The sequence below is a fragment of the Scyliorhinus canicula genome, chromosome 16 (genome assembly GCF_902713615.1).
Source record: "Scyliorhinus canicula chromosome 16, sScyCan1.1, whole genome shotgun sequence".
NCBI classification, from domain to species: domain Eukaryota; kingdom Metazoa; phylum Chordata; class Chondrichthyes; order Carcharhiniformes; family Scyliorhinidae; genus Scyliorhinus; species Scyliorhinus canicula.
The window spans coordinates 94,351,117-94,378,203 of NC_052161.1; the positions used below are offsets into that span (position 1 = coordinate 94,351,117).

At 50.0% G+C, this 27,087-nt stretch overlaps 1 protein-coding gene across 3 annotated transcripts in view; it reads right to left on the reverse strand.

The window, feature by feature from the left end:
* Positions 1 to 27,087, reverse strand: part of si:dkey-205h13.2 — a 367,663-nt gene that overhangs the window by 316,759 nt on the left and 23,817 nt on the right. For 2 of the 3 annotated variants that reach the window (XM_038773573.1, XM_038773571.1), the window contains exons 1-2: positions 12,712 to 12,792; positions 6,869 to 6,898 (exon numbers count right to left, since the gene is read on the reverse strand). In XM_038773573.1, coding sequence (XP_038629501.1) covers positions 6,869 to 6,898; positions 12,712 to 12,771 — 90 coding nt within the window. In that variant the 5' untranslated portion in view covers positions 12,772 to 12,792. Of the gene's footprint in view, positions 1 to 6,868; positions 6,899 to 12,711; positions 12,793 to 27,087 lie in introns of those variants that run through there. The other variant, XM_038773572.1, reaches the window with a different exon arrangement.

Genomic DNA, 27,087 nt, shown 5'->3' on the forward strand with positions numbered 1-27,087 from the left:
TCCGGTTTCCTCCCACAGTCAAAGATATGCAGGTTAGGTAGATTGGCAATGCTAAATTGCCCCTTAGTGTCCAAGGATGTGCAGGATATTTTGGGTTGTGGGAATAGGACAGGGGAGTGGGTCTAGGTAGGGTGCTCTTTCATAGGGTCGGTGCAGACTGAATGGGCCAAATGGCCTCCTTCTGCATTGTAGGGATTTTATGATTTATTTGGCTTTGCTGCTATGGTGCGCTTTGTGTAACTCATGCCTCCTTTCAGAACAAACCATGCCACAAGGTATCCTGAAGACTCCAAGATCATAACATTGACTTGTTGGATCTGACCTTCACCTAGACGGGACTCTGAACAGCAGTCTCAGCACACGCAGCTACCACAGCACTGGCCATGACACACCACTCCTTGGTGGGTGCCCAAGGTTTGGATGCATGCCTTGCAGTTCTTTTAAAGCAAAGGGGCCTTTCCTGAATCACCATCAGCCACATATTCCTCAACTTGAAGAATAGATGCTCTCAGTCATTCTCGCTCAAAGTAGAGAAGTGAAATGGAGGATACTTTGAGACACATACGAGACACAAATCAGCCTTTGGGAAACAAGAGCGAAAAGTGCTGACTGTTTTGAGGCTAATATCAATGCAACGGAACCTCTTATTAAAGCCGAGTGGTCTAATGTCACTCGTTACATGAGAGATCGGGATGAGAAGACTCCGAATGCACTAAAAGTCATCCAAGAAAAGACAGCTAGGTGACCACTGATAACCACTTTGTCAGAACATTCAGATATCCTCTGACACAGGGAATTTTAGGAGCATGTATATTGGGATCAATAAAAGTTTGTATGTTTTTATGTTCGCATTTGCATCAGGAGACAAATGCCATGATCCAAGATGTTGCCGCACCCGCCATTTGTCAACATTGACAATGCTGGAGGTTGTTGAAAGCTTCACATAGCCAAACTCCAGCAATCTGTCACTCGATGCTGAAATCAACACACACACATCATAAAAGCTGCAGACGTTATGCCTAAACTGAGTAAGATAGTGAAACAACAGTAATAAAAACAGAAACTACTGTATAAAATCAGCAGGTCTGGCAGCACCTGTGGAAAACCAGTTAACATTTTGAGTCCGTATGACTCTTCTTCAGAGCTGAAAAGAGGTAGAAATGTGATGGATTATAGAGTTGGAGATGGGGGTGAATGAGTTGAAGCATAAAACGTCAGGGATAGGTGGGAGGTAAGGAGAGATTGACAAAGATACCATAGGGACAAGACAAAGGGAATTTTAAAAGCAGCATTAAGGACTAAAGAAGGTGCTTATAGAGGCATAAAGGTAAGATGCAGAACATGTTAATAGGAAAACAAAAGCTCTTTGTCAATCTAAATCAATGAAATCTGTGCCAGCTCAGCTATGGTCATCGGATGGATGATGGCTGAATACCTAAAGACCATTGCACAATGAACTGAACACTTGATCACAATTTCCTATGCTTCCATACCTCCATTACAATATCTGCAAACAAGACATGGAAATGGCAGCCACTGAGAAGACAACTGGGAGACAGTCGCTGACAGTCATGACCTCTGTAGGTGGACTGTTTGGAAGGGCATTAGTAGAAGTGAGCAGGCGAGACAAGCTCAGAAAAGTGGACCCAAAGAAAACAGAGTTCAGCCAATCGTGCATCTTCACAGCCCATTGTCGTCTATGTTCGAGTGGGGCTTCTTAGCCATACCAGGTGATGCTTAACACAGAGTTGACCATCACGGTGCAAGCCATTTCGGAGCTGGAAGACTACCAAGTTAACGTAGAAAGATGTCTCAAGGAATTTCTGGAGATAGACATATGCTAAGTTTATATATTATACTCAGCTTGGGTTCTGCCAGAGTAACATAACTCCTGCCCTCATTACAGCCATGGTCCAAACATGGTCAAAAGAGCTAAAAGTTCAACATATTTTGCAACTCCTCAGATACTGAAGCAATCCATGTCCAAATGCAGCAAGACCTGGACAATATCCAGGTTTGGACTGACAAGTGGCAAGTAACATTCACACCATACAAGTGCCAGGCAATCACTATCTCCAGCAAGAGAGAATCTAACCATCACTCCTTGACGATCCAATGGGCCTATGAAATGTTCTTGCAGAGATCCAGAATAGACACAATGGATTAAGTGGCCTCTTTCTGGTGGTACTGGTAAATGTGTACGCTCCAAACTGGGACGACACAGAATTCATAAAGAAGACCATGGCAGAAATCCCCGACATTGACACACACCAACTGATTGGGGGGGGGACAACTTCAATTGCGTCTGTCACTGACTGACAGATCAAACTCCAGAACACAGAAAGACACATGGCTAGGGCGCATTTATGGAGCAGAAGGGGGCGGTCGACCCATGGAGGTTCCTGAACCGAGGAGAAAAGTCATTCTTATACTTTTCACAAGTGCACAAGGTGTACACTCATATCGACTTCTTTGCAGTGGGGAAATTGGTGCTTCCAGTGATCATGGGAGCGGAATACTCTGCGATCGTTATCTCCGAACACGCTCCACATTACATGGGTGTGAGGTGGAAGACAGGTTGTGCCCAGCACCCCACAAGGAGGCTGAACATGGACCTCCTGGCCAACAAGACCTTCTGCCAAAAAACATCGCGGGCCATAGGCGATTACGTTAGTAACATCCAAAACAGGGAGGTCTCACCCTCCACGTTTTGGGAGGCACAGAAGGCTGTGATTAGAGGGGAGATCATAGCCTACAAAGCAAGCAGAGATAGGGAAGAGGGGGTGGCCAAGCAGCAACTAGTGGACTCCATTCTGGAAGTCGACAAAAAGTACTCCGAGACCCCGACCGTAGAGCTGCTGGCGGAGAGGAAAAAGCTGCAAATGGACTTTAACATGCTATCCACCAGGAAAGCAGTGTACCAACTCCACCAGACACGGGGGATCTTCTACGAACATGGAGACAGGCAGGCCGCCTATTGGCTCACCAGCTGAGAAAGCAGGCAGCCACGAGGGAAATAGCCCAGGTAACGAATAGCAGAGGCAGACTGGGAACAGAACCAAAGGAGGTCAATCGGGCATTTGAGACCTCCTGCCGGGGACTGTATACCTCTGAGCCCCCCAACAGGGACACAGGGTGAAATAGTTCCTAGACGGACTGGAACTACCAGTTGTGGGGGAAGAAAGGAGGGGGGAGCTGGAAGCACCAATAGATCTGGGAGAAATCATGGAAACATGGAGAGCAGCAGCTCCATTAAGGCAGGGGAGGCACCGGGACCCGACGGGGTCCCGGCAGACTTCCATAAAAAATTTGCGCCAGTCCTGGCCCCACAGATGAGGGACATGTTCGCGGACTCGCTGGCAAGGGGAACTTTGCCCCCCATGCTAGCGCAAGCCACAATCTCACTGATACCCCAAAATATAAAGATCCGACGGAATGTGGATCATATAGACCCATTTACCTGCTGAATGTGGACATGAAAATACTTGACCTGGCCAAAAGGCTGCGTACCGGAGATAGTTGCAGAGGACCAAATGGGCTTTGTCAAGGGTACGCAGTTCACCGAGAGCTGTTGAACATAATAATGACCCTGACCCCCACCCCCCTCTAAGGAGAGAGCACCAGAGGTGATCGTGTCCCTGGACGCCAAAAAGACCTTCGACTGGAACGGTTTGGGCTAGGAGCAGGGTTCACCGCCTGGGTGAGACGCCTGTAAAACACTCCCAAGGCGACTGTCCGAACTAACACCACCAGCTCCAACTATTTCCAGCTACAGAAAGGCTGCCCCCGTCTCCATTCTTGTCCGCGCTAGCAATCGAGCCCCTGGCGATAGCCCTGTGGGATGCAAAAAGCTGTAAGGGCATCCGGAAAGGAGACAGAGCACAGAGTCTCACTCTATGCAGATGACCTGCTCCTCTATGTCTCAAAGCCACAGGAGGGACTGAAGGCAATACTGCAGACCCTGAAAGAGTTTGGAACCTTTTTGGGCTACAAACTTAACCTGGGCAACACTGAGGCATTCCCAGTGAAACTAAATGGGGCAGCAGAGCTGGCGGGCTCCCATTTAAAAATGTCACATTACGTGGGGATTCAGATAGCCAGAGACTGGACACAGATCCACAAGTGGAACATGACCAGCCTGGTGGAGGAAGTAAAAAAGGACCGACAGAGGTGGGGCTCACTCCCACTCTCCCTGGCGGGAAGAATGCAGACAATTAAGATGAATGTACTGCCGAGGTTCCTCTTCCTGCTTAGATCCATCTTCATCCCCAATATTTTTTTCCAAAATGTAGACAGTTTCATCATGGCGTTTGTGTGCGTGTGTTGGGGGGGGGGGGGGGGGGGAAGAACTTGTGAATTCCCAAATCGACACTGCAAAGAAAGATAATCAAAGGGGGCTTGGCTTTACCGAACCTACAATACTACCATTGGCAGCAACAGCAGAAAGTTTCAGGGGATGGGTACACAAACACGGCACAGAGTGGGTACAGATGGAGGAGACCTCCTGTAAAGGAACGACCCTCCTGGTCTTGGTTACAGCAGCACTCCCATCCCCCACAACAAGATACATAACGAGTCAGTGGTAATGGCCACACTGAGAACATGGGCCCAATTGAGACAACTCTTTGGGCTAACTAAGATGTCCCCCATGGCCCCCATCTGCGAAAATCACAATCCCCCCCCCCCCCCCCCCCCCCCCCAGCCATGCTAGACACCAGCTTCAAAAGATGGAGGCAGGATGAGGGTACACTGACTGTCAGGGACTTTTATATAGGGCACAGACTGGCGACGCTGGATGAATTGACGAGGAAGTGGAAACTAATAAAAGGACAGGAAATGAGACTTCTCCAAATAAAACACTTCCTCCACAAGGAGACAGTAGGGTACCTCGAGGGCCCAGAAACTACACTATTGGAGGACCTGATAGGTGCAAGCAACAAGGAGGGGGGACTATGTGGGAAAATGTACGGACAGTTACTGGACAGAGCTCGGACACCACTGGATGAGACCAGACAAAAATGGGAGGACGAGCTGGGGACAGAGTAGCGTGGGGACTCTGGAGCAAAGGACTAAGCAGGGCTAACTCCACCTTCTCCTGCATGAGGCTCAGCCTAATGCAGCTCAAAGTGGTGCACAGAGCACACCTGACCAGAACCCGAATGAGCAGGTTCTTCCCGGAGACAGAGGACAAATGTGAACGGTGCCAGGGGTCCCAGCCAATCACACCCACATGTTCTGGGCATGCCCCAAACTTGCTGGGTTCTGGACAGCCATCTCTGAGGCAATGTCCAAGGTTGTGGGGGCGAGGGTGAAGCCATGCCGAATTGTGGCAATCTTTGGGGTATTGGAGCAGCCAGAGCTACACATGGGGAAGTGGGCCGTCGCCCTTGCTTTCTCTTCCGTAATCACACGCCGGAGAATCCTGCTTGCTGGCGATCAGCAGCACCACCCATAGCTGCAGACTGGCTTGCAGACCTGTCGGAATTTCTTCACCTGGAGAAGATTAAGTATGCCATCCGAGGGTCAGAGGAAGGCTTCCTAGATACATGGGGGGCAGTTCGTCGGCCTGTTCCAAAACTTGTTCGAGGCCAGCAACGAGGAGTAAGTTAAGAATACGGGAAATAGAGGCAGAAAATGAGGGAAGACAGGGGAAAAAAAACAAGATAAATGAGGAACCACCTATGGACTGTGCAATCCAGGGGGAGGAGAATATGGAAGGAAGGTAGGAAAGCCACAAAAGAGGAGGGAAGAGGGGGTAACCCTCCCTCCCCCCCCGAACACAAAAGCAAAGCACAGTCGAAGCCAACAGGGTGGGAGGGACAAGGGGAGTACGCAAGGCGGGATGGAAGAGACCATAGGCCGAACCAGAGGACAGCTAAATTTATATAGGGTTAATTAAAGGAAGGACAGGATAAACCTTTCTGTATAATAAAATAACTGAACGCAGTTAAAAAAAATGTGATGTATATATATACACACACACACAATTGTTTATAAAAATATGGAAGATGCCAATAAAAAGATTTCCACAAAAAATGGCCTCTTTCTGTGTGCTGTAATCATTCTATGATTCTGTGATACAATGTCTTTCACATCCCTTTATGAAGTTCTCAGGCACCTCAGCTTTCCAATCAATACTTGACAACATTGCAATAAGATACAAATTGAAGTTGCACATAAAATTGAACTAATTATAACATTCACATTTTAAAAGATTCACAGCAAACACTTCAAACATAGTACAGGATTCTCTGGGCCCCCGGTCACGTGTTTCTCAGTGGCGTGGGATTCTCTGCTTCCACTGCTTGTCAATGAGATTACCCATTGAAGCCACACCACCGGGAAACCCACGGGCAGGGGTGTGCTGTAGGCAGGGAAAGTGAATCCCATCGGCCTGAGAATTCTGGTCATAACTAAAGTGTTGGCTAGTGTAGACTTGAGAGATGAACAGACACTTCCAACACTGATGAAGGTTCAACTCAATTTTATTAACTATTTCTAACTAACTGACACATGATGACTGTGGGTCTAAATGATGCTAACTTAAACTAAAGACTGAAGCCTTGTCCGAACCAGTTGATTCTCTCAGCACATGGTGTGAGTTTGTGCTGGGCTGAATGTGTTCTTATTACACTCAGAGGCAGCACCCAGAATGAGCGGGAACCGTGGTGCCCTCTGCCTTTATAGTGTGTGTATTCTAACTGGTGATTGGCTGCGGTTTTTTGAACATGTTGATTGGTCCCTCTGTGTGTCCATCAGTGTGTGTCTGCACCATGATATATTGGTGTATATTATGACAATAACCTATACATACAGTTAATGAAGAAAGAACAGTTTGTCTGCCTGAATTGATGGTTGATGAACTTACCAAAATCATTTTGACAATGTTCCTCCAATTCTGGAAAACAAAAGTCATTAACACAAACTGTTAAAATAAAAACATGTCATAAACATCCCCACATTAACATAATGTGGATACTCAATATCACAAAATATCACTATAATCAGACTGAACGCAGGGCTGACAAGCCCATGTATTATTCCTTAGTCTTTTCCGTTCATTATTTTAAATACCTCAATCAAATCGCCCTAATTGTGAGAGTGAACAGCCTCAGCTCTTAGCTCCTTTTGAGAGCTCACAGATTATTGTTATTGTTCTAATCGCTCTCCTTTGAAGCATTTCCTGGAACTGCATGTCTCACTATGATAGAACAAAAACTAGGCTTGTTATTCGAGACAATGCCTCACCAAATCCTCAGGTCATACTTGGTCACTTTGTTCTCACTACATTTATTGGTATTTTGACCTAGAAATTTGATTGTGCATTGTTCATTTTGTAGTGGAAAAAACAGGTGTTGGCTCCTGCCATCATGGCATGTGTACGCACCCTCCCTCTGCAGTGAAAGTGCAGCAGACACGAAAGCACTATGTTGGCGAGAGCACTTTGTAGTCCCTCAGGGTGCCCCTTGAAAGTTACATCAGCTCCCTTTGCGAACTGCATTGTTAACTGACTGCAGCGTGTGCTGTGAATACGGCGGTCATTTTTCTCAGCCACAGAGCAGCCAAACTATTGACTGAAGCTGCCTCCTGAAAGGTATGTCTCATGTTTTACCCCATTGTGGAGCCCAGGAAGTTCTCACTGTAATATGGAGCACCGCTCAGCCCACTTCCAAGACTACTCCCCCCCGCCCCTCTCTCTCTCTCTCTCTCTCTCTCTCCCCCCCCCCCCCCCCCCCCCCCCCACAACCCAGACCCACCTAAGAACCTCCTGTTCTTTGCTAGCTGCCTCTGGTGTCCTGCTCCAGTTCATGGCCTTATTAGTTGCATACTGCCATGGATCACATCCTGGTGTCCAGGCCTAAATATTATCCATAAGACATAGATCATTCTGCTATTCCATCTACATTGGATTGTAGATTTTTGTTGTAAGGTTTCAGCAACATCACAATTTGTTCTGTCATCTGTGACCATAGAACTTCTCCAGTGCAGAAGCAAGTCACTCGGACCATCTATCTGAACAGCATCTTGCCTAAGCCCACTCCCCCGTCCTATCCGTAACGTAGTAACCCCACCTAACCGGCATATCTTTGGACTGTGGGATGAAACCCGAGCACCCGGAGAAAACCCATGCAGACACAGGGAGAATGGGAAAACTCCACACAAAGTCACCGAAGGCCGGAATTGAACCCAGGTCCTTGACGCTGTGAGGCAGCAATGCCAACCACTGGGCCACACTTGTGTAACACAAAGTTGACTTATTCACTGAAGTCAGTAGGAGAGTGGATTTTCTGGTTATGCCCACCCCGAGAGCACAAATTCCCTCCCGAAGTCAATGGACCGTTAAATGGTCCTCCAGATTTTCTGGGCCAAACTCAATCAGGAGCAACCAGGGGTTGGCACTCCTCAGAAGTGCTGCCTCATTGCAGAAGCAGGGGGCAGCAGAGCTTACCCCAACCAGAGGACACTTGCGTGGTGGCCTTTGGACCCCTCCCTGCTTCCCTTTCTCCCTCAAGGCAGAGAACTCACCAGTGACCCCCACCCTCCCAGGATCACCAGCTGTCTCCTCCTGGTGAGGCTGGCCGTTCTGACTGCCTCTGCCACCACCTCTGCGGCCCCAGCTGAGGAAGAAGGTGGCCCTCTGCTACTCACTGGCATGGAGCTGTTGTCCACCTTGGACTCCACGCCTTGATGGGCAGGTTGTCTCTGAGCCACCTTAGTGGCTGCAGTGAGTGTGTGGTGAGTGGAGTGCTTAAAAACAGCTCCAGCTGCCAGGCTCTGTAGCATTAACTTGGGTCCTAGTGGTTAGCACACCCGCTGTGCCGGAAACTGTTTGGAATTCGCGCCAGCAGAGTGACGGGTCATTAGCATGTCCTGAATTGCTCCAGAAATAGTACACCCAATGGGAACATAAACCGCACGCAATTCAATCCCGACGTCAACACTTAATCTCCCAAACAAAAGATTTTGCACAAGAACAAGTATCATTTAGTTGCTTTTTCTCTGTTTCTGTAGGGAAAAAAAGGGGGTCATTTCAACCTGATTCATTGAGAAAGAACTCCATAGCCCAGGTGGAATGCTGATTTTAGATTTCACTCAAATCAACAAGTTTATGCACCAGCAAGTTAACAGTTTAGTTAAATCTGGATATATTCCTGAGCACTGTCCTTTTACTCTGGACACTCATGGGGAAACGTATTAAACAATACTGATACCCCTGTGGTCATCTGGAAATTGTCACATTGTAGTCCTGGTTATGACTGGGCAGCCACAAGAAATATCTATTCCAGGGAGTTAAGACCAAATGCAATCTTCTGATGAAACAGATTAGGAGATTATTGAACCAAATCAAGCAAATGTAATTTAGTCACCATTTTGAAGTCATGCATTTTGTCCTTATTTTTACATAATACTTTGAATTTAAATTATTATTTGGAATTAATTAGAAAAAAAATAACAATTTTGGAACTGTAGGATCTTAGGTCCCACAATCACTGAGAGACTCCAGGGGCAGGGGAAGGAGGCCAAGAATCAGTTTCTTGACAGTGGGATAAATTTAGTAATTAAGGTCTCGGGACTTTGAGGGTAGGTCGAGCTTCCTGATGAACAATGTCAGGAAGCCCTTCTAAATGCAGGTCCTGCATGCTGGTTGTGGGGCCAGCCCACCAGAGTTAAGTTCTCCCTTCAATTAACGTTCCTGGCAGTGAGAAATTGGAACATATTTGGAATTTATAGCTGTGTATGGGTGGCGTGCACTTTGTGAGCTTGACTTTTTCCACAACTTTGAGGTAAGTCGATGCTGCTTTAGTCTACTTAGGAAAGCGTTCACAAATCTTGTCTCATGTCGAGCAATAGGACAAGCTGCATAGGTGGCACGGTAGCACAGTGGTTAGTACTGTTGCTTCACAGCGCCAGGGTCCCGAGTTCGATTCCGGCTAGGGCACTGTCTGGGTGGAGTCTGCATGTTCCCTCCGTGTCTGCATGGGTTTCCTCTGGGTGTCCCGGTTTCCTCCCGCACAAGTCCCGAAAGATGTGCTTGTTAGGTGAATTGGACATTCTGAATTCTCCCTCTGTGTTCCTGAACAGGTGCCAGAATGTGGCGACTAGGGGCTTTTCACAGTAACTTCATGCAATGTTAATGTGAGTCAACTTGTGACAATAATAAAGATTATCATGAAGGCTGGACTGGGAGGCAGGCAAAGTGTGGAAGGAAGGTTGAATGGAAGGGTGCAGTGATGACTGGACAAAGAAGGCAGGTGCAAGCTGGAAGAGGGAGTAGGGTGGAAGGGTGAAGCGAAGGCTGGACATGGGAGGCAGTGGAAGGGGGGAATAAGGCTGGTGCGAAGTTTGGACAGGAAAGCCATGTGAAGAGTATAAGGGTGAGCCGAAAGCTGGACACAGGAAGCAGGCAAACGGTGGGATGGTTGGAGCTAAGGCTGGACGTGAGAGGTAGGCAAAGGGTAGACAGGCGGGGTAGGGTGGAAGGTTGGAGCAAAGGCTAGACATGGGAGGCAGGCTAAGGGTGGAAGCGGTGGTGAAGATGTCCAGGGAAGGAATACCAATTGTCCAAGGTGGGGTCGGAGGCCGAGAAGGAATGCAAAGGTACAGCAACGTCGGATGGAGAGATAGGCCTCTCTTGTTGGATCTATGGCTGGGTAGGGTAGGGGGTTTTCAGGACAGGGATTACAGGAGATCAATGGTCCTAGAGGGCTCATCCCATCCCAATTAGTGATTAACACGCAGCATGTTCTGCAACACAGCTCTCCAAGGTGGCATGGTAGCACAGTGGTTAGCACTGTTGTTTCACAGCTCCAGGGACCCTGGTTCAATTCCAGGCTTGGGTCACTGTCTGTGCGGAGTCTGCACGATCTCCCAGTATCTGTGTGGACTTCCTCCGGGTGCTCTGGTTTCTTTCCGCAGTCAAAAGATGTGCAGGTTAGGTGGATTGGCCATGCTAAATTGCCCTTAGTGTCCAAAAAGTTTAGGTGGGTTTACTGGGTTACGTGGATAGCATGGAGGCGGGGCCTTACGTAATACCCATATATACACAATATAATACAACAGTGGTGACTACCACAGAAACCACAAAGTTACACATAAAGTCAAACCTGGCAAGATGTCCTTTCAGAATTCCGCACACCAGTGACTCATGCCAGGCATCCTCACTACCTAACCTGCCATATGCCCTGTTTGCACAATCCATCTGTTCTCTTACAGGACAAGCAAGCTCACAATACAGCTTCCCTCTTATTCCAAGAAGAAAGCCAGGGGCACTCAAGCACCTATAGGGTGGGTCAGAAGCTGTTTTACAGCCTGGTGCCTTCCACCCACGAGACTCTGGGTGTGTCCAGCCCCATCACTACCATACCGCAGAACCTTAAAGCGTGCCTGGGCCCTGCAGGACTTGTGCCTCCAGAGGACACCCACCAATGCCATCACAGATATCTGGGTGTGGCCGAGAGAAGGCCTCACCTCAACCTCTGCTGTGGATCCTGCACTCGCACTGAGACATATTGGCAGGATGAGAAAAATGAATAAATTATAGTTACTGTAAGGGTCCTTCTTCTTTATTCCCTTATTTCCCCTTCCTTTTACTTTTGCCGTTATATTTTAATCTATGGATGATTAATGGATTTGTCACTTTAAGACAAGCAGGCTTTAATTCAAACAGAAGGATTCAGAAGGCTGTGCTGTGCTGATTTAGACTGATGATTGAAGACTGACTGGCATCAGTGGTGACTCAGTTTGATTGATTTGGCTAATGGCCAACAAATTAATCCAATACTCTATGCTCTGCCTGGTAACAGGTGGTGATTGGATCTGATTACATGAATGTTTTCAGAGTTACGGGGTTCCAGTTTGGATTCTGGAAGCCTAGGTGAAGAGATCTAACTAACTCTTCAATAAGATCTAACTAATTCTCTCCAGAAATCACTGAGGATTGACTCTCTCTCCACCAAGTCTGGATGTCGTTCTCTTGGGATTGCGGAGGCCTGAAGTCAAACCACGAGCTGAAAGCAAGGCTTGATATGAAATAAAGTGCCTCGACAGAAAGAGAGGATTTAAGGCAAACCTTGAGCTGAAGATCTAGATTGATGAGAAATAAGGTGTCTCCAGAAAGCCTGCTGACTGTGAGTACTGCATTTTCTTACCTGCAGGGACTCTGAATGAATGACGGTACAAAGCAGACCATTACCGGCTGCAACCAGAGACTTTAATCAGCAAGCGTACTGTGAAGAAAGTGTCCTAAAGAACCACCATCTAAAGCAAAGACTCTTATATTTTGACTCGCATCCATATTTTTGTATACCCCTTTCCACCACGTATACGTGTGTATGTGTACACGTGTGCGTGTGACAGTTAATGGGGATAGTAGGTATCGGCTTGTTGTCATCCAGTTGTATTTACTGCATATTTTATGATAGTTTTTGGTTTAATAAACAGTAAATGTGTTTCAACTGACAAACCTGGTGACTGTAATTATTGGGAAGCCAAGGGCAAAAGACTCCGGGAATTTTTGCAAGAATTATTGGTTAATTCACTTGAGTTGTAACCCAGGGACAAGTGGGGCTGGAATTGACCGTGCACCTGCCCAGGGTGTTGTAACATTGCACAGAGTGAGCACGGGTGATGTTAGATAATTGTAGATAGCAAGCACATATTTATATAAGAATTAAACCAATTTGTCAACGTGTTAAAAATCACTTTCTGCACCTTATTTGTACCTCCTTGCTCCCAGTAGATCTCTCCATAAAGTGTTTGAGACAACCACATCTTTCTTCCACTGAAAGATTGGATGCTCACACGCAAAGCTTCCTCCATCACCTCTGCACAATGCAGACAGTTCATTAATTGGCATCCCCTCACAGAGCACATCAGTATTTTCAGACCTCCCAGGTCGTACAGAGCTTCCTCACAATGGTCAAGTCCACCACTCAACCCAATCACAGGGAGAATCTGATCTCATCACATTGACCCCAGCGCCTAGTCCATTATTAAATCATGCCTCTGGCAGTGGCGACACTGATCCTCAGGGGCAGACTGTGCATGAGCACCAGAACAGACGTGTCTGTATGCGCAACATCGCCCCGATATCACTCTGGTCCCTGGGAGTTTGCAAGTTGCCTTCAGCCAGACAGAAGTCTGACATTTGCTGTAGCTCTTCGTAGAGCAATGCTCTCTCTTCACTTCCAGTCATCATGATCTCCCTGCATTGTTGTGAAGAGGGGAAACCACTGCCATCACCATGACACGAGCCGTATCTGGGTGGGATTCTCCCAGCCTGGGGCCGGGCCAGGGAATCCCCGCAACCGGGCCACGCCGCCCAGAGAATTGGCGCAGCGCCGGTCGCTGCACGTGGTGTAGCCTTGTAAAATGGCCACCTGCAAAGGAACATGGGAATTGTGGTCAATTTGGGACACAGACAGGTACACAGCCTCTGTGTATTGCACAAAGAAACTAGACTTGGCTGAAGCTTGCATCCATTAAGAGTCGATCACCATTTCCCCAGGACAATAGAGTTTGAATCAAGGAGTTACAAGAGTAGCAGACTAACCGGCAGCAGCCCCTCCTTATTTGGAAAGACCTACATGCCTGGGACAGTGATAGCTAGGATCACCCAGCTATCGGGGTATCCACCCCCTAATTGGCGGAGATCGACGAGGGTGATCGAGAACCCTATCGATCCATTGGACCTGGAGTAAGGACTGCCCAAAAGGGCGCAAAAGAGACGAAGGAAAAAAAACCCTCCGCACTAGAGATCTGCCTCTTTTGGGACCGGCCTGTGTGCGGCCAACTGCAGCAGGACAGCCAAGTTCAAGGACATGCGACCATTCCTGAAAGACCAGCCCAGCTGAGATGAACCCAACAACTTCCAAACCAACCACGTGGATCCAGATAAAGGCCTTATCTCGCACAGTGCCGGCTACTCGAAGTTAAGTATAGGTCATCTTAGTCATTCGGTGTAGTTTAGTACGGAGCCGCATGTGTTATTGCATAGAGTTACAAGTCTTGTGTTATTAATATTGGTTGTGTGGTCATTTGGTCGCTATAAGAAACAGCTTGTGGTTCACCCCAAAGTAAAGAAGGCAACAGCCCCCCCCCCCCCCCCCCCCCCCCCCCCCCCCCCCCGCCCCCCCAGCGATTCTCGGCCCATGATGGGCCGAGCGGCTGCTCCAAAAAAGCAGAGTCCCGCATGCGCCGTCCACATCTGATCTCAACCGACGGGAACTCTGCGCGCAGCGTCGGCCTCGTCGCTCCCCGGACATATTTTCTTCCGGCTGGCTCCTGAACTCCCGTGCCATGTTGTGTCAGGGCTGACGCGTTGGGGGAGGCCACCGCGCATGCGCGGGTTGGCGCCGGCGCCACTGTGGCCCCCTCCCTGTAGGGGCCGGAATCGGTACTCCCAGCGGCCCGTTCACGCTGTCGTGAAACGCAACAGTGTTTCTGATGGCATGGACACTCTGCTGCCGAATGGGAGAATCCCGCCCCAGGTTTCAGTGAGCGGTGCAAGCAAACAGTTAGCAACAGTCATCTCACATGATGGGCCATAATGGACAAACTAATCCTGGTTATCAGTGAAGCACGAGGTTATCAAGATGTCCCAGGCTCCTATGGACCTCACCACGGCATAATGGCCTTCCTCTGGGGCGGCATGGTGGCACAGAGGTTAGCAGTGCTGCCACACAGCTTCAGGACCCGGGTTGAACTCCGGCCTCGGGTGACGGAGTCTTCATTTTTTCCCCGTGGGTTTCCTTCGGATGCTCTGGTTTCCTCCCACAGTCCAAAGATGTGCAGATTAGGTGGATTGGTCATGCTAAAATGCCCCCTAGTGTCCAAAATGTTAGGTGGGGTTACGGGGATAAGGTGGAGGCGTGGGCTTAAGTAGAGAGCTTTCAGTGGGATGGTGCAGACTCGATGGGCCAAGTGGCCTCCTTCAGCATCGTAAATTCTATGAGCTTTGCCTCCTCCAGGGTTTCCTCCTCGTCACCCACCTCTTACATCCTCTTCAGATTAGATGTGCCACTCATCATTCTCCTCCTTGGCCAGCATCTCACCCCATTGAAATACCACCTTGTGGAGGTGCAACAGACGACGAACATGTGCAAATTCCATTGCGGGCTGAATTGGAGGGCTCCACCTGACTGGTCCAGATGCCAGAACCGCATCTTCAACATCCCAATAATGTGCTCAACCAAAGCGTGAATGGTAGCATGAGCTTCATTATCGTACAATCCCGACAATGCAGAAGGAAGCCATTCAGCCCATTGAGTCTGTACCAATCCTCCGAAAGGGCACCCTACCGAGGCCACACCCCACCCTATCCCCATAACCCAGTGACCCCACCTAACCTTTTGGACACTAAAGGGCAATTTAGCATGGCCAATCCACCTAATCTACACATCTTTGGACTATGGGAGGAAACTGGAGCACCCGGAGGAAACCCATGCAGACACTGTGAGAATCACACAGACAGTTACCAGAGGCTGGAATTCAACCCTGAAGCTAGGGCAGCAGTGCCAACCACTGCCACCATTCCTCACATAAATAGGGTGTTTGCTGTGATCCGTGGCTTCTGCACGTGTCATCGGCCACGTCCTCAAGATTATCCCTTGGCCTAGAAGAGTCACCACTGTAGCCTCAAGTAACTTGGGTATCTGTGAGCAGCCAAGGATTAAGCTCTCATGGATGCTCCCTGGGAATCTAGTATATAAAACTGTGGGATGGACTTAGTGTGGTCACATATTTTCTGCATGTTCAGGGAGTGGAAGCCCTTGTGGTTAATAAAGGGGACTCCTTGATGTGCAGGCAATCAGAGAACACATTTGCATTCAATGTTTCCATGCACCTGTGAGAAGCCAGCAATCTAGGAGAATTCCAAGGGATGCATCCTAGCTGGCCTGGTCAAAATGGCATGGCAGCACAGTGGTGGTGTTGCTCTATTTATTTATCTATCTCGGTGAACCGCAAGCCTTTCCCTTATATCGATCAAATGACCACACAACCAGTTAGTTAGTTCAAAAGATGGTTTATTTACATACACAAGAGTTATCTCAACATACAAACACAATATCTACTCCGAGTTAAACTACACTTATCAGCTACAATAACCTATACTTAACTTCAGGGCGACCGGCACTGTGCAAATGGATAAAGGCCTTTATCTGGATTTCACTTAGCTGGTTCGAAAAAGTGGCTCTGTCTCTGCTGTCAGGTAGCGATTGTTGGTCCTCAGCTGGCTGTTCCTGCTGCAATTGGATGGTGCAGACCGGATCCAAGAGAGACAGAACACATCGCTGTGCTCTTTTATTCCCTTGGGATTTCACGCTATTTGGGGCAGTCCTTAACCTTGGACCCAATAGTTCAACAGAGCTCTGATCAGTCTTCGATTTCGGCTAATAAAAAAGGGCGGGTGCCTTGGTAGCTGGGCAGGTCCTTAACCTTGGCAGTTGTGCTTTCTGAGCAAGGGAGTGGTGCCGATCAGTCCGTGGCTGTGCCGATTGCGTGATTGGAGTTCTACTGTCCTGGGAAAATGGGCCATTGAAATGTAAACGAGCTGGGGTTTCGGTCAGGTCGCCTGTGTTTTAGATACACATAGGCTGTGTATCTGTCTGAGTCCTGGGTTGGCCGTAATTCCCATGGTCCTTTACAGGTGGCCATCTTAGATGGTTACAATTAACACAGTTGCTTCACAGCTTTAGGATCCCAGGTTCAATTCCCAGCTTGGGTCACTGCCTGTGCGTGGGTTTCCTCTGGGTGCTCCAGTTTCTTCCCACAGTCCAAAGATGTGAAGGTGAGGTGGATTGGCCATGATAAATTGCCCTCAGATAAAATGGGGTTACTGGATTACAGGGATAGGGTGGAGGTGTGGGCTCAACTGGAATGCGCTTTCCAGAGCCGGTGCATACTCGATGGGCCAAATGGCCTCCTTCTGCACTGTAAATTCTATGAAAACTGATAAGTTGTGAGCCCTCACAAACAGTGCTACCATCACTTCCCTGAGGCACGTATGTGCAGAGACCGGCGAGATGCCACAAAAATCACCAGTGGAGCCCTGAAAAGAGGAGCCACTTAAGTTCAGGGTGACTGTCACATAGAAAAAAGGAGCAGGAGGAGGCCATTCGGCCTTCAGGTCTGCTCTGTGTGGTGAATGTAATATATATATATATGATAATTCACACTGTCTTTGTAAGCGCAGTAGCGCTATCCTACCACTAGGGGGAGTAGCTCTGGGAGTACTCCGGAACTTGTACTGGGCTCCACCCTTGGCTCCGCTCATGACTCCTCCCCCTAGTGCAGCTGTATAAATACCTTGTCCAGAGTCAGCCTGAGTTCACTAAGAGTTCATCAACGGGTAACAGGCTGGCTCTGAAATAAGTCGCTTAAAGCCTAGATTCATATCGGAAACACGTGTTTGGTGAATTGATGGTTCCATCAATTTAATCGACTTAAGAACAGTAAAGATCGATCATGGAATCAGCCCTCAAGCCTGGACGCCTGGAACTCGACCCGCAGGATGCAGAGGCTAAAGAAATCTTCTCCCACTGGCTGCGGTGTTTCAAGGCCTACCTAGCAGAAGCAAGCACAGCCGAAACGACAGAGGAACAGAAGCTAAGTCTACTGCACGCGAGGGTGAGCCACAGAATCTCTACGCAACTAAACTCGGCCAGTTCATATACTGCAGCGTTGGCAGTTCTCGATAAAATTTATGTAAGGCCTGTTAACGAAGTTTACGCTCGCCATGTGTTCACGACTCGCCGCCAGCGGCCTACAGAATCACTCGCTGAATTCCTAAGGGAACTCAATAACTTGTCCAATGACTGTAATTACCAAGCAGTTACCGCGGCTGAACACAGGGAACTTGCGGTACGCAATGTTTTTGTCGCTGGCCTCAGGTCTAACTATGTGCGCCAGAGACTGCTGGAAAAGGGGGCCCAGGACTTAGAAACGACTGTGGAAGCTGCTACCACGATGGAGGTCTCCTTCCGCAGCCTTAACTCGTTCCCCGCGGACCCCGCGACCCAATCATGGGCCCCTGACCAGCGACTCCCCCAGGCCTGTGCTACGTGGCCACCCAGCCACCATGCTGCCCCAGCCAGCCATTATGCTGCTCCAGCCGGCCACTATGCTGCTCCAGCCTGCCATTTCTGCGGCCAGAACCAGCACCCGCGGCAGCACTGCCCGGCCCGCAACGCGACCTGCAGCAGCTGCGGGCGAAAAGGCCATTACGCAAGAGCGTGCCTCGCTAAAAGGGCCCCAGCTTCCAACTCCCCAGCAACTCGAAGTAATCGCTTCCCTCACGCGCAGGCCCGCGGGGCCCGAAACTCTGTGGCCTATGCCCCGACTCCGCCCCCTCCAGCCACGTACGATCCATGGGGGCCGCCATCTTGGAGAACCTCCAGCACGCAGCCAGCCACGTGCGACTCATGGGGGCCGCCATCTTGGACGCCATCTTCCTCGCCGCCCACCATCGGCATCTCCGCGCTCAGACAACTCTGTGGAAGAATTCGAATTCGACTATGAACTCAGAAGGCAGTCATCACGGGGCCACTCCAGCACAGCTGATCGAGCCGCCGATTACCCGCAACTCAGCGCGGTCACCCTGGACCAATCACGACCAAAGAATCTGCGAAACTCGATGGCAGAGGTCCATATCAACGGGTACAAAACGTCATGCCTCTTCGACTCCGGGAGCACGGAGAGCTTCATACATCCAGACCTGGCAAGACGTTGTTCGCTCCCCGTTTTCCCCATGCAGCAAACTATCCGCTCGCTTCAAGCTCCCATTCGGTCCACATCCAGGGGCACACCGCCGCGACACTCACAATCCGAGGCGCTAGCTACTCGAAATTCAAACTCTACGTTTTGCCCGAACTCTGCGCGTCACTCTTATTAGGCCTAGACTTCCAATGTAACCTCAAGAGCCTCACCCTCAGCTTCGGAGGGCCCCTGCCCCCACTCACGATCTGCAGCCTCAATTCGCTGCGAATCCCCCCCCCCCTCCTCTCTTCGCCAATCTCACAAAGGACTGTAAACCCGTAGCCACTCGTAGCAGCCGGTATAGCCTGAAGGATAGGGTATTTGTCAGAGCAGAGGTCCGAAGGCTACTCAGTGAGGGGGTTATAGAGGCCAGCAATAGTCCCTGGAGAGCTCAGGGGGTGGTCGTTAAGACCGGGGGAAAATTCCGTATGGTGGTCGACTACAGTCAGACCATAAATAGATTTACGCTCCTCGACGCGTATCCCCTCCGCAGGATTGCAGACATGGTAAACCAGGTCGGCCAGTACCGGCTCTTTTCCACGGTGGATCTGAAGTCTGCATACCACCAGCTCCCAATCCGCCCGGAGGACCGCCACTACACGGCATTCAAGGCCAATGGCCGCCTCTTCCATTTCCTCCGGGTCCCTTTCGGCGTCACTAATGGGGTCTCGGTGTTCCAACGAGCAATGGACCGAATGGTGGACCAGTACGGGCTGCGGGCCACGTTTCCGTACTTGGACAATGTCACCATCTGCGGCTATGACCAGCAGGACCACAACGCCAACCTCCACCGTTTTCTCCAGACAGCACAGAAACTGAACCTCACGTACAACAAGGAGAAATGTGTTTTCCGCACAACAAGACTAGCCATCCTCGGCTCTGTCGTAGAAAACGGAGTCCTGGGCCCAGACCCGGACCGTATGCGCCCCCTCTTAGAACTCCCCCTCACCCATTGCCCCTAGGCTCTCAAACGGTGCTTGGGCTTCTTTTCCTACTACGCCCAGTGGGTCCCTCAATATGCGGACAAAGCCCGCCCACTCTTTAGGGCCACACGATTTCCCCTGTCAGCTGAGGCACGCCAGGCCTTCGACGGCATCAAGAAGGACATCGCCAAAGCGGCCATGCGGGCGGTGGATGAATCCACCCCATTTCAGGTAAAGAGCGACGCCTCAGAGGTAGCTCTTGCAGCCACGTTAAATCAGGCAGGGAGACCAGTTGCATTTTTCTCCCGTACCCTATCCGCTTCAGAACTCCGACACTCTTCAGTCGAGAAAGAAGCACAAGCCATTGGGGAGGCTATCCGTCACTGGAGGCACTACCTCGCAGATAGGAGGTTCACCCTCGTCACCGACCAAAGATCGGTTGCCTTCATGTTCGACAACTCGCAAAGGGGCAAAATTAAAACGACAAAATTCTTCGGTGGAGGATCAAACTCTCCACCTACAATTACGATATCAAATATCGACCCGGGAAGATCAACGAGCCCCCGGATGCCCTATCCCGTGGGACATGCGCCAGCGCGCAGATCGACCGATTAAAAGTCATCCACAATGACCTCTGCCACCCGGGGGTCACCCAGCTCGCCCACTACATCAGGGCCCGAAACCTGCCTTTCTCCAACGAGGAGGTAAAAGCGGTCACCAGGGACTGCCCAATCTGTGCGGAGTGCAAACCGCACTTCTATAGACCAGACAGGGCCCACCTGGTCAAGGCTTCTAGGCCCTTTGAACGCCTCGCGATTGATTTCAAAGGGCCACTCCCCTCAACTAACAAGAACATTTACTTTTTAAACGTCGTAGACGAGTTCTCCCGTTTCCCATTCGCTATCCCGTGCCCCGACATGACCTCCCACACAGTCATTAGGGCCCTGCATAGCATCTTCACCCTGTTTGGTTTCCCCAGCTACGTACACAGCGACCGGGGTTCGTCCTTCATGAGCGACGAGCTGCGTCAGTACCTGCTCGACAAGGGCATTGCCTCGAGCAGGACTACCAGCTACAACCCCAGGGGGAACGGGCAGGTGAAAGGGAGAAAGCGACGGTCTGGAAGACCGTCCTACTGACCCTCCGGTCTAGAAAGCTCCAAGTTTCCCAATGGCAGGAAGTCCTCCCAGACGCGCTCCACGCTATTAGGTCCCTTTTGTGCACGGCGACCAACCAGACCCCTAACGAGAGGCTCTTCATATTTTCCAGGGTCACTACCACGGGGGTCTCACTTCCGGCATGGCTGAGGATGCCGGGCCCCGTACTGCTGAGGAAACACGTCAGGGCGCACAAAACCGACCCACTTGTTGAAAAGGTGCGCCTGCTCCACTCCAACCCCCAGTACGCATTCGTCGAGTTCCCTGACGGCCGTCAGGACACGGTATCCCTCCGGGATCTGGCACCCGCCGGATCCAGCGCCCCCTCTACCCCTACAGAAGGACCTCTCGCCCTACACCCCATGCTGCCGCACCCTCGCGCTCCCGAGCCCACGAGCTCGCTCCACCAGTTCCGTGCCCCCGCGCCGGCCAGCCCCCAGCGCCCCCAGTTCCCGGTCGAACCAGGAGAGTATGAAGCTCGGATACAACCCTCCCTGGAGTCCGCCATCGTACCCCAGCACACAACATCCATCCAGCCACCGCAAGAGGCTGCAACCCCGGTGCTCCGCAGATCACAACGAACAATTCGACCACCGGACAGACTGACGTTGTAAGCCACCACCCCCGCCAGACTTGATTTTTTAGCAGGGGGTCAATGTGGTGAATGTAATATATATATACATATGATAATTCACACTGTCTTTGTAAGCACAGTAGCACTATCCTACCACTAGGGGGTGTAGCTCTGGGAGTACTCCGGAACTTGTACTGGGCTCCACCCTTGGCTCCGCCCATGACTCCTCCCCCTAGTGCAGCTGTATAAATACCCTTGACCAGAGTCAGCCTGAGTTCACTGAGAGTTCATCAACGGGTAACAGGCTGGCTCTGAAGTAAGTCGATTAAAGCCTAGATTCATATCGGAAACACATGTCTGGTGAATTGATGGTTCCATCAATCTGCCATTCACTTAGGTCAGGGTTGCTTATCCAACTCATTATCTGATCCCACCTTTTCCCATATGCATTGATCCCCTTCGCCTCAAGAGCTATATCAATATTTTGGCCTCAACTATCTGTGGTAGTGAATCCCACACTTTGGGTGAAGAAACTTCTCCTCAGTCCTAACTGGTCTACCCGGTATCCTCAGATTGTGAGCTCTGGTTCTGGTCACTCCCGCCATAGGGAACATCCTTCCTGCATCTACCCTATCTAGTCCTGTTAGAATAGGTTCTGAACTCTGCAGAAACCTTCGGGCTATAAACTTAAAACTGGGCAAAAGCAAGGCATTGCCAGTGAACCCAATGGGGGAGGGGAAGAGCTGGAGGGGCTTCTGTTTAAAACAGCCCAGAACAGATTCAGTTACCTGGGGATCCAGATAGCCAGAGACTGGACACAGATCCACAAGTGGAGCCTGACCAGCCTGGTGGAGGAAGAAACAAGAGACCTTCAAAAGGTGGGGCTCATTCCCACTCTCCCTGGCGGGGAGAGTACAGACGATCAAGATGAACATATTGCCAAGGTTCCACTTCCTGTTTCGATCCGTACCAATCTTCCATCTCCCAAGGTCTTTTCCTAAAATATAGACAGTCTGATCATGGCTTTTGTGTGTGTGTTGGGGGGGGGGGGGGGGGGGGGGAGAAGAACACGAGAATTCCCAAGTCGACACTGCAAGGGAGGAAAATCAAAGGGGGGCTGGCTTTACTACACCTACAGTGTAGTAAAGCCTACTGGGCAACAACAGCAGAGAGAGTTAGGGGATAGGTACAAGAACAAGAAGTACAAGATAGGTACGGCACAGATTGGGTACAAATGAAGGAGGCATCCTGTAAATGAATGACCCTCCGGGCCCTGGCTACAGCAGCAATCCCATCCTCCTCAGCAAGATACACAACGAGCCCAGTGGTAGCAGCCATGCTGAGAACGTGGACCTAGCTGAGACAGCACTTCTGGATAACTAAATGTTCCCCATCTGCAGCAATCACAGATTTCCCCCCAGCCATGCTAGATACCACCTTCAAAAGATGGAGGCGGGAGGGGGACACACTGACAGTCGAGGACTTCTATGTCGGGCGCAGACTGGTGACACTGGCCGAACTGACGAGGAAGTGGAAACATTACAAAAGGACAGGAAATGAGACATCTCCAAATAAATCACTTCCTCCGCAAAGAGACAGTAGGGTACCCCGAGGCCCCAGAAACCATACTAGGCACAAGCAGCAAGAAGGAGGGGCTTTGTGGGAAAATATACAGACAGTTACTGGACAGAGCTTGAACACCACTGAACGAGACCAGAATTTTATAGGTGTCTGAGATCACCGCTCATTCTTCTGGACTCCAGCAAATACAATCCTAACCGACTCGATCTCTCCTCATACGTCTGTCCTGCCATCACCTTCAGAATGACAGGCAGTTTGAGCCCACCAAGTCCATGTGGCATCAACTCCTGGAGCAGGTGGCACAGGTGAGCAACTGGATGCCTTGACAGCGACGTCTCTTTCGACACTGGTTCTCAGTCATCTCCAAGGAAGTTAGATGCCATCTGTAAACTCAGGCCTGAAGATGACACCTCTAATGGACTGCTCTCGACGGTCCCTCTGGCTGGGAGCAGGTCCTGCTACCCCTTCCTCTTCAGGGTTCTGATCCGGTCTCTGGATGGAGAGTCAGATGTCCACACTTTTGTCTTTTGCCTCAGTGAACATGATCATGACCATGTGTCCTGGCTCCATCTTTCTCTCACTGTAGTCACTGCTGGGAGGACTAAGAATAAACATTCTGCAGTCAATTCCTTCCCGGACTCAATACTCAGCCAGCTCCGGGGCATTCTTCCTATGATTTTCAACCTTGGTGGATGAGCATCGGAAGTAGCTTCCCTCCCCTCTCCTCGCCAATTCTGCCAACTCCAAGAGGGCAAAACCATTCCCCCTTCCAAGTGATAGGCCACTGCATGGCACCCACACCCTGCACCCCACCCTCCAGCCCCACTCAAGATTTGTGCTCTGCACTATCCAAATTCGGTGCCCTACTGCCCGGCTGTCTTCCCCCACCTGGGGAGCTTCCCGCACAGCTTCAACGATCGCTTGGGCCTCCTTTTCGACGGAGGAGTGCCAAATTTTGGAAGCATGAAAGTTGCGGGAAAAGAATGCCACGGACCTGCCTGCCTGATTGAGCGTGGCGGACGTCGCCCTCCACTTGAAAGGGCAGCATCGCGTCTACTGCGTGCATCGCGGTTTTGGCGATATCAGCTCTGATACAGGCGAAGGCCTGTTGAGCCTCGGCCGTCAGGGGAAAATAGGTGGACTGGATGAGTGGGCGGGCCTTGTCCGCATAGTTTGGGACCCACTGGGCGTAGTATGAAAAGAACCCCAGGCAACGTTTGAGGGCCTTGGGGCAGTGGGGAAGGGGGAGCTCCATGAGAGGGCGTACGAGGTCAGGATCAAGCCCCAGAACTCTGTTCTGGACCACATAGCCGAGGATAGCTAAGCGGTTCGTGCTGAACATGCACTTCTCCTTGTTATAGGTGAGGTTTAGGAGAGCGGCGGTGTGGAGGAATTTTGCAAGGTTGGCATCGTGGTCCTGCTGATCGTGGCCGCAGATGGTGACGTTGTTTAGGAACGGGAAGGTGGCCCGCAAACCGTACTGGTCTACCATTCGGTCCATCTCCCTTTGGAAGACCGAGACCCCATTGGTGACGCCGAAGGGAACCCTGAGGAAGTGATAGAGGCGACCATCTGCCTCGAAGGCAGTGTTTGGACAGTCCGATTTACGAATGGGGAGCTGGTGGTAGGCGGATTTGAGGTCTACAGTCTGTGGTGATCACAAGTTAACCAGATGCAACACAACTGAGCGACCACTAGAGGGAGCACGGGAGAGCCAGATAAATAGATCAGGACAGGAAGTGAGGACACTCTACACAGCAGGCAAAGGCTGGGAGCTGTGGACACAGCAGCAGATATAGCACTGAAGGTAGCCGTACGTAGAGCTCTGAAGAATGAACAAACTCACAATAAAGCATCTTCTCCACATTTGAGACTGCGAGCTTTATTAAGACACGAGGAACAACACATGGTACCAGCAGTGATTTCAGACGCTTACTACAGGACAACTCAGCTGCAGATACAGAAAGCACAAAATGGCATGGAAATCTCCTACTGGACATTTGACTGGGGAAGACATCGCTAATTCGAGGATGTGGCATGGATACCCACCTCAGCTGGACACGACTGGCAATGTAAGAAATGTCTGGAAAAGGTTTAAACAAATGTTCGATTTTTATCTCATAGCTAATGATGTAGCAGAAGCCTCAGACAAAATTAAAATAGCAATTCTCATCGAAGGGCCTGTCAATAGGAAAGTGTATAATGGATTTAAATACTCAAAAGGTGAAGACAGGAACAGCTTACAAACGTTACTAAACAAATTTGAAGAGTACTGTGAAAAATTTGAACAGCAAGGCATGCTCACAGTCCAAACTGCACAGAGACTGAGTGATGTAAAACTTAAAAAATCACAAAAAGATCAGGAAATCGCGAATGCACAGTACAGATCAAAAAGAAGAAATAACATGAATTTTTCACAAAGCCAAAACGCTGAAATCCAGTCCAGATCGGAAAGAAAAGGTAACTTACAACTTTTAGAAAGAACAAACGCTGAAATCCGCGATAAAATGGCGTCGGAGCACATTTTGCAGTCTCGGGTAAGCAAAGAACTACAAATCGCGTCTGCGCATGCGCCGGAACCGGAAGTCGCGCATGCGCAGTTTAAAAAAGATCGCGGCGCCGATCGTTATGCGCATGCGCAAGCCGCGCATGCGCAGTCAAAAAAAAGTCTTCGTCGCGGATCGTCATGCGCATGCGCAAGCCGCGCATGCGCAATGGACACCGAACTGCACAAGGAAAGAAAGCCGATTTGCGCATGCGCAAGTCATGCCAACGCGTGACGTCATGACGTCTGAGAATCCTGACCACGCCCACTTAAAAGGGAAATGCCCGAAAATTGAAACCAAGACACTTAAAGTGGTAAAACCAAATTTTCTTGCCTCAGAACACAGAAAAACGCCTGAACTTAAACCAACAGTGAAAAACAACTTGCACAAAACCTTGGAAAAAGCTGCCTTCACCACACACAGTGAAGCGAACAAAAAGAATTCCGAAACAACAAAAGATGATTTGTTTTTCGACGATTACCTCTCAGACCTGACTGGGTCAGTCGGATATGCTTATCACAGCATCAGCGACACGGTCGCAAAGTACAACACGAACCAACTCGTGGTAGATGAATCAAACCAAAATGCTTTGGTTTTCGAAGAATACTACTCAGACAGAGCTGAGTCAGTCGGATATGCTAATCACAGCATCGGCGACACGGTCGCAAAGTTCAACACGAACCAACTCGTGGTAGAAGAAGCCAACCAAGATGAAATGGCTTTCAAAGAATACTACTCAGACATGGAGGAGTTATTTGGACATGCTGATCACAGCATCAGCGACACCGTTGCAAAGCTCAACACGAATCTACTCATGGTGGATGAATCCAACACCATGGTGCCATGGCAGCTCGTCGATACATTGGATGACAGCAATACCCAAGACGAAGACGACGCCACACAGAGAGCACAGGAAGACTCCACGGAGCGAGCGATGACAGGCTCCACAGTGCGAGTGATTAAAGACGCCAACAGGGATGCAAGCAAACACTCCCGGGCGGACACCAAGCATGAACAAGACCATGAAGGTAAACCCGCTGTACCTGAGCAACCGCAAGCAGACTATGAAAGTCTACCAAGCTCACAGGAACAAGAAGAAAGAGCGGACTATGAAAGTCCAACACGCTCACAGGAACAAGAAGAAAAAGCAGACTATGAAAGTCCAACACGCTCACAGGAACAAGAAGAAAGAGCAGACTATGAAAGTCCAACACGCTCACAGGAACAAGAAGAAAGAGCGGACTATGAAAGTCCAACACGCTCACAGGAACAAGAAGAAGACAATGCACCTCTGCCCACTGCATGCGAAGACAGTGACAAGGTGATCACACTCAACGTACAGGATCACAGTGAGACTGACAGTTCTCAGCTTGTCTGTACCGAAGCACAGAGCGAAAACAGTGACAAGGTGCTCGCACTCGACGTACAGGATCACAGTGAGACTGACAGTTCTCAGCTTGTCTGTACCGAAGCACAGAGCGAAAACAGTGACAAGGTGCTCGCACTCGACGTACAGGATCACAGTGAGACTGACAGTTCTCAGCTTGTCT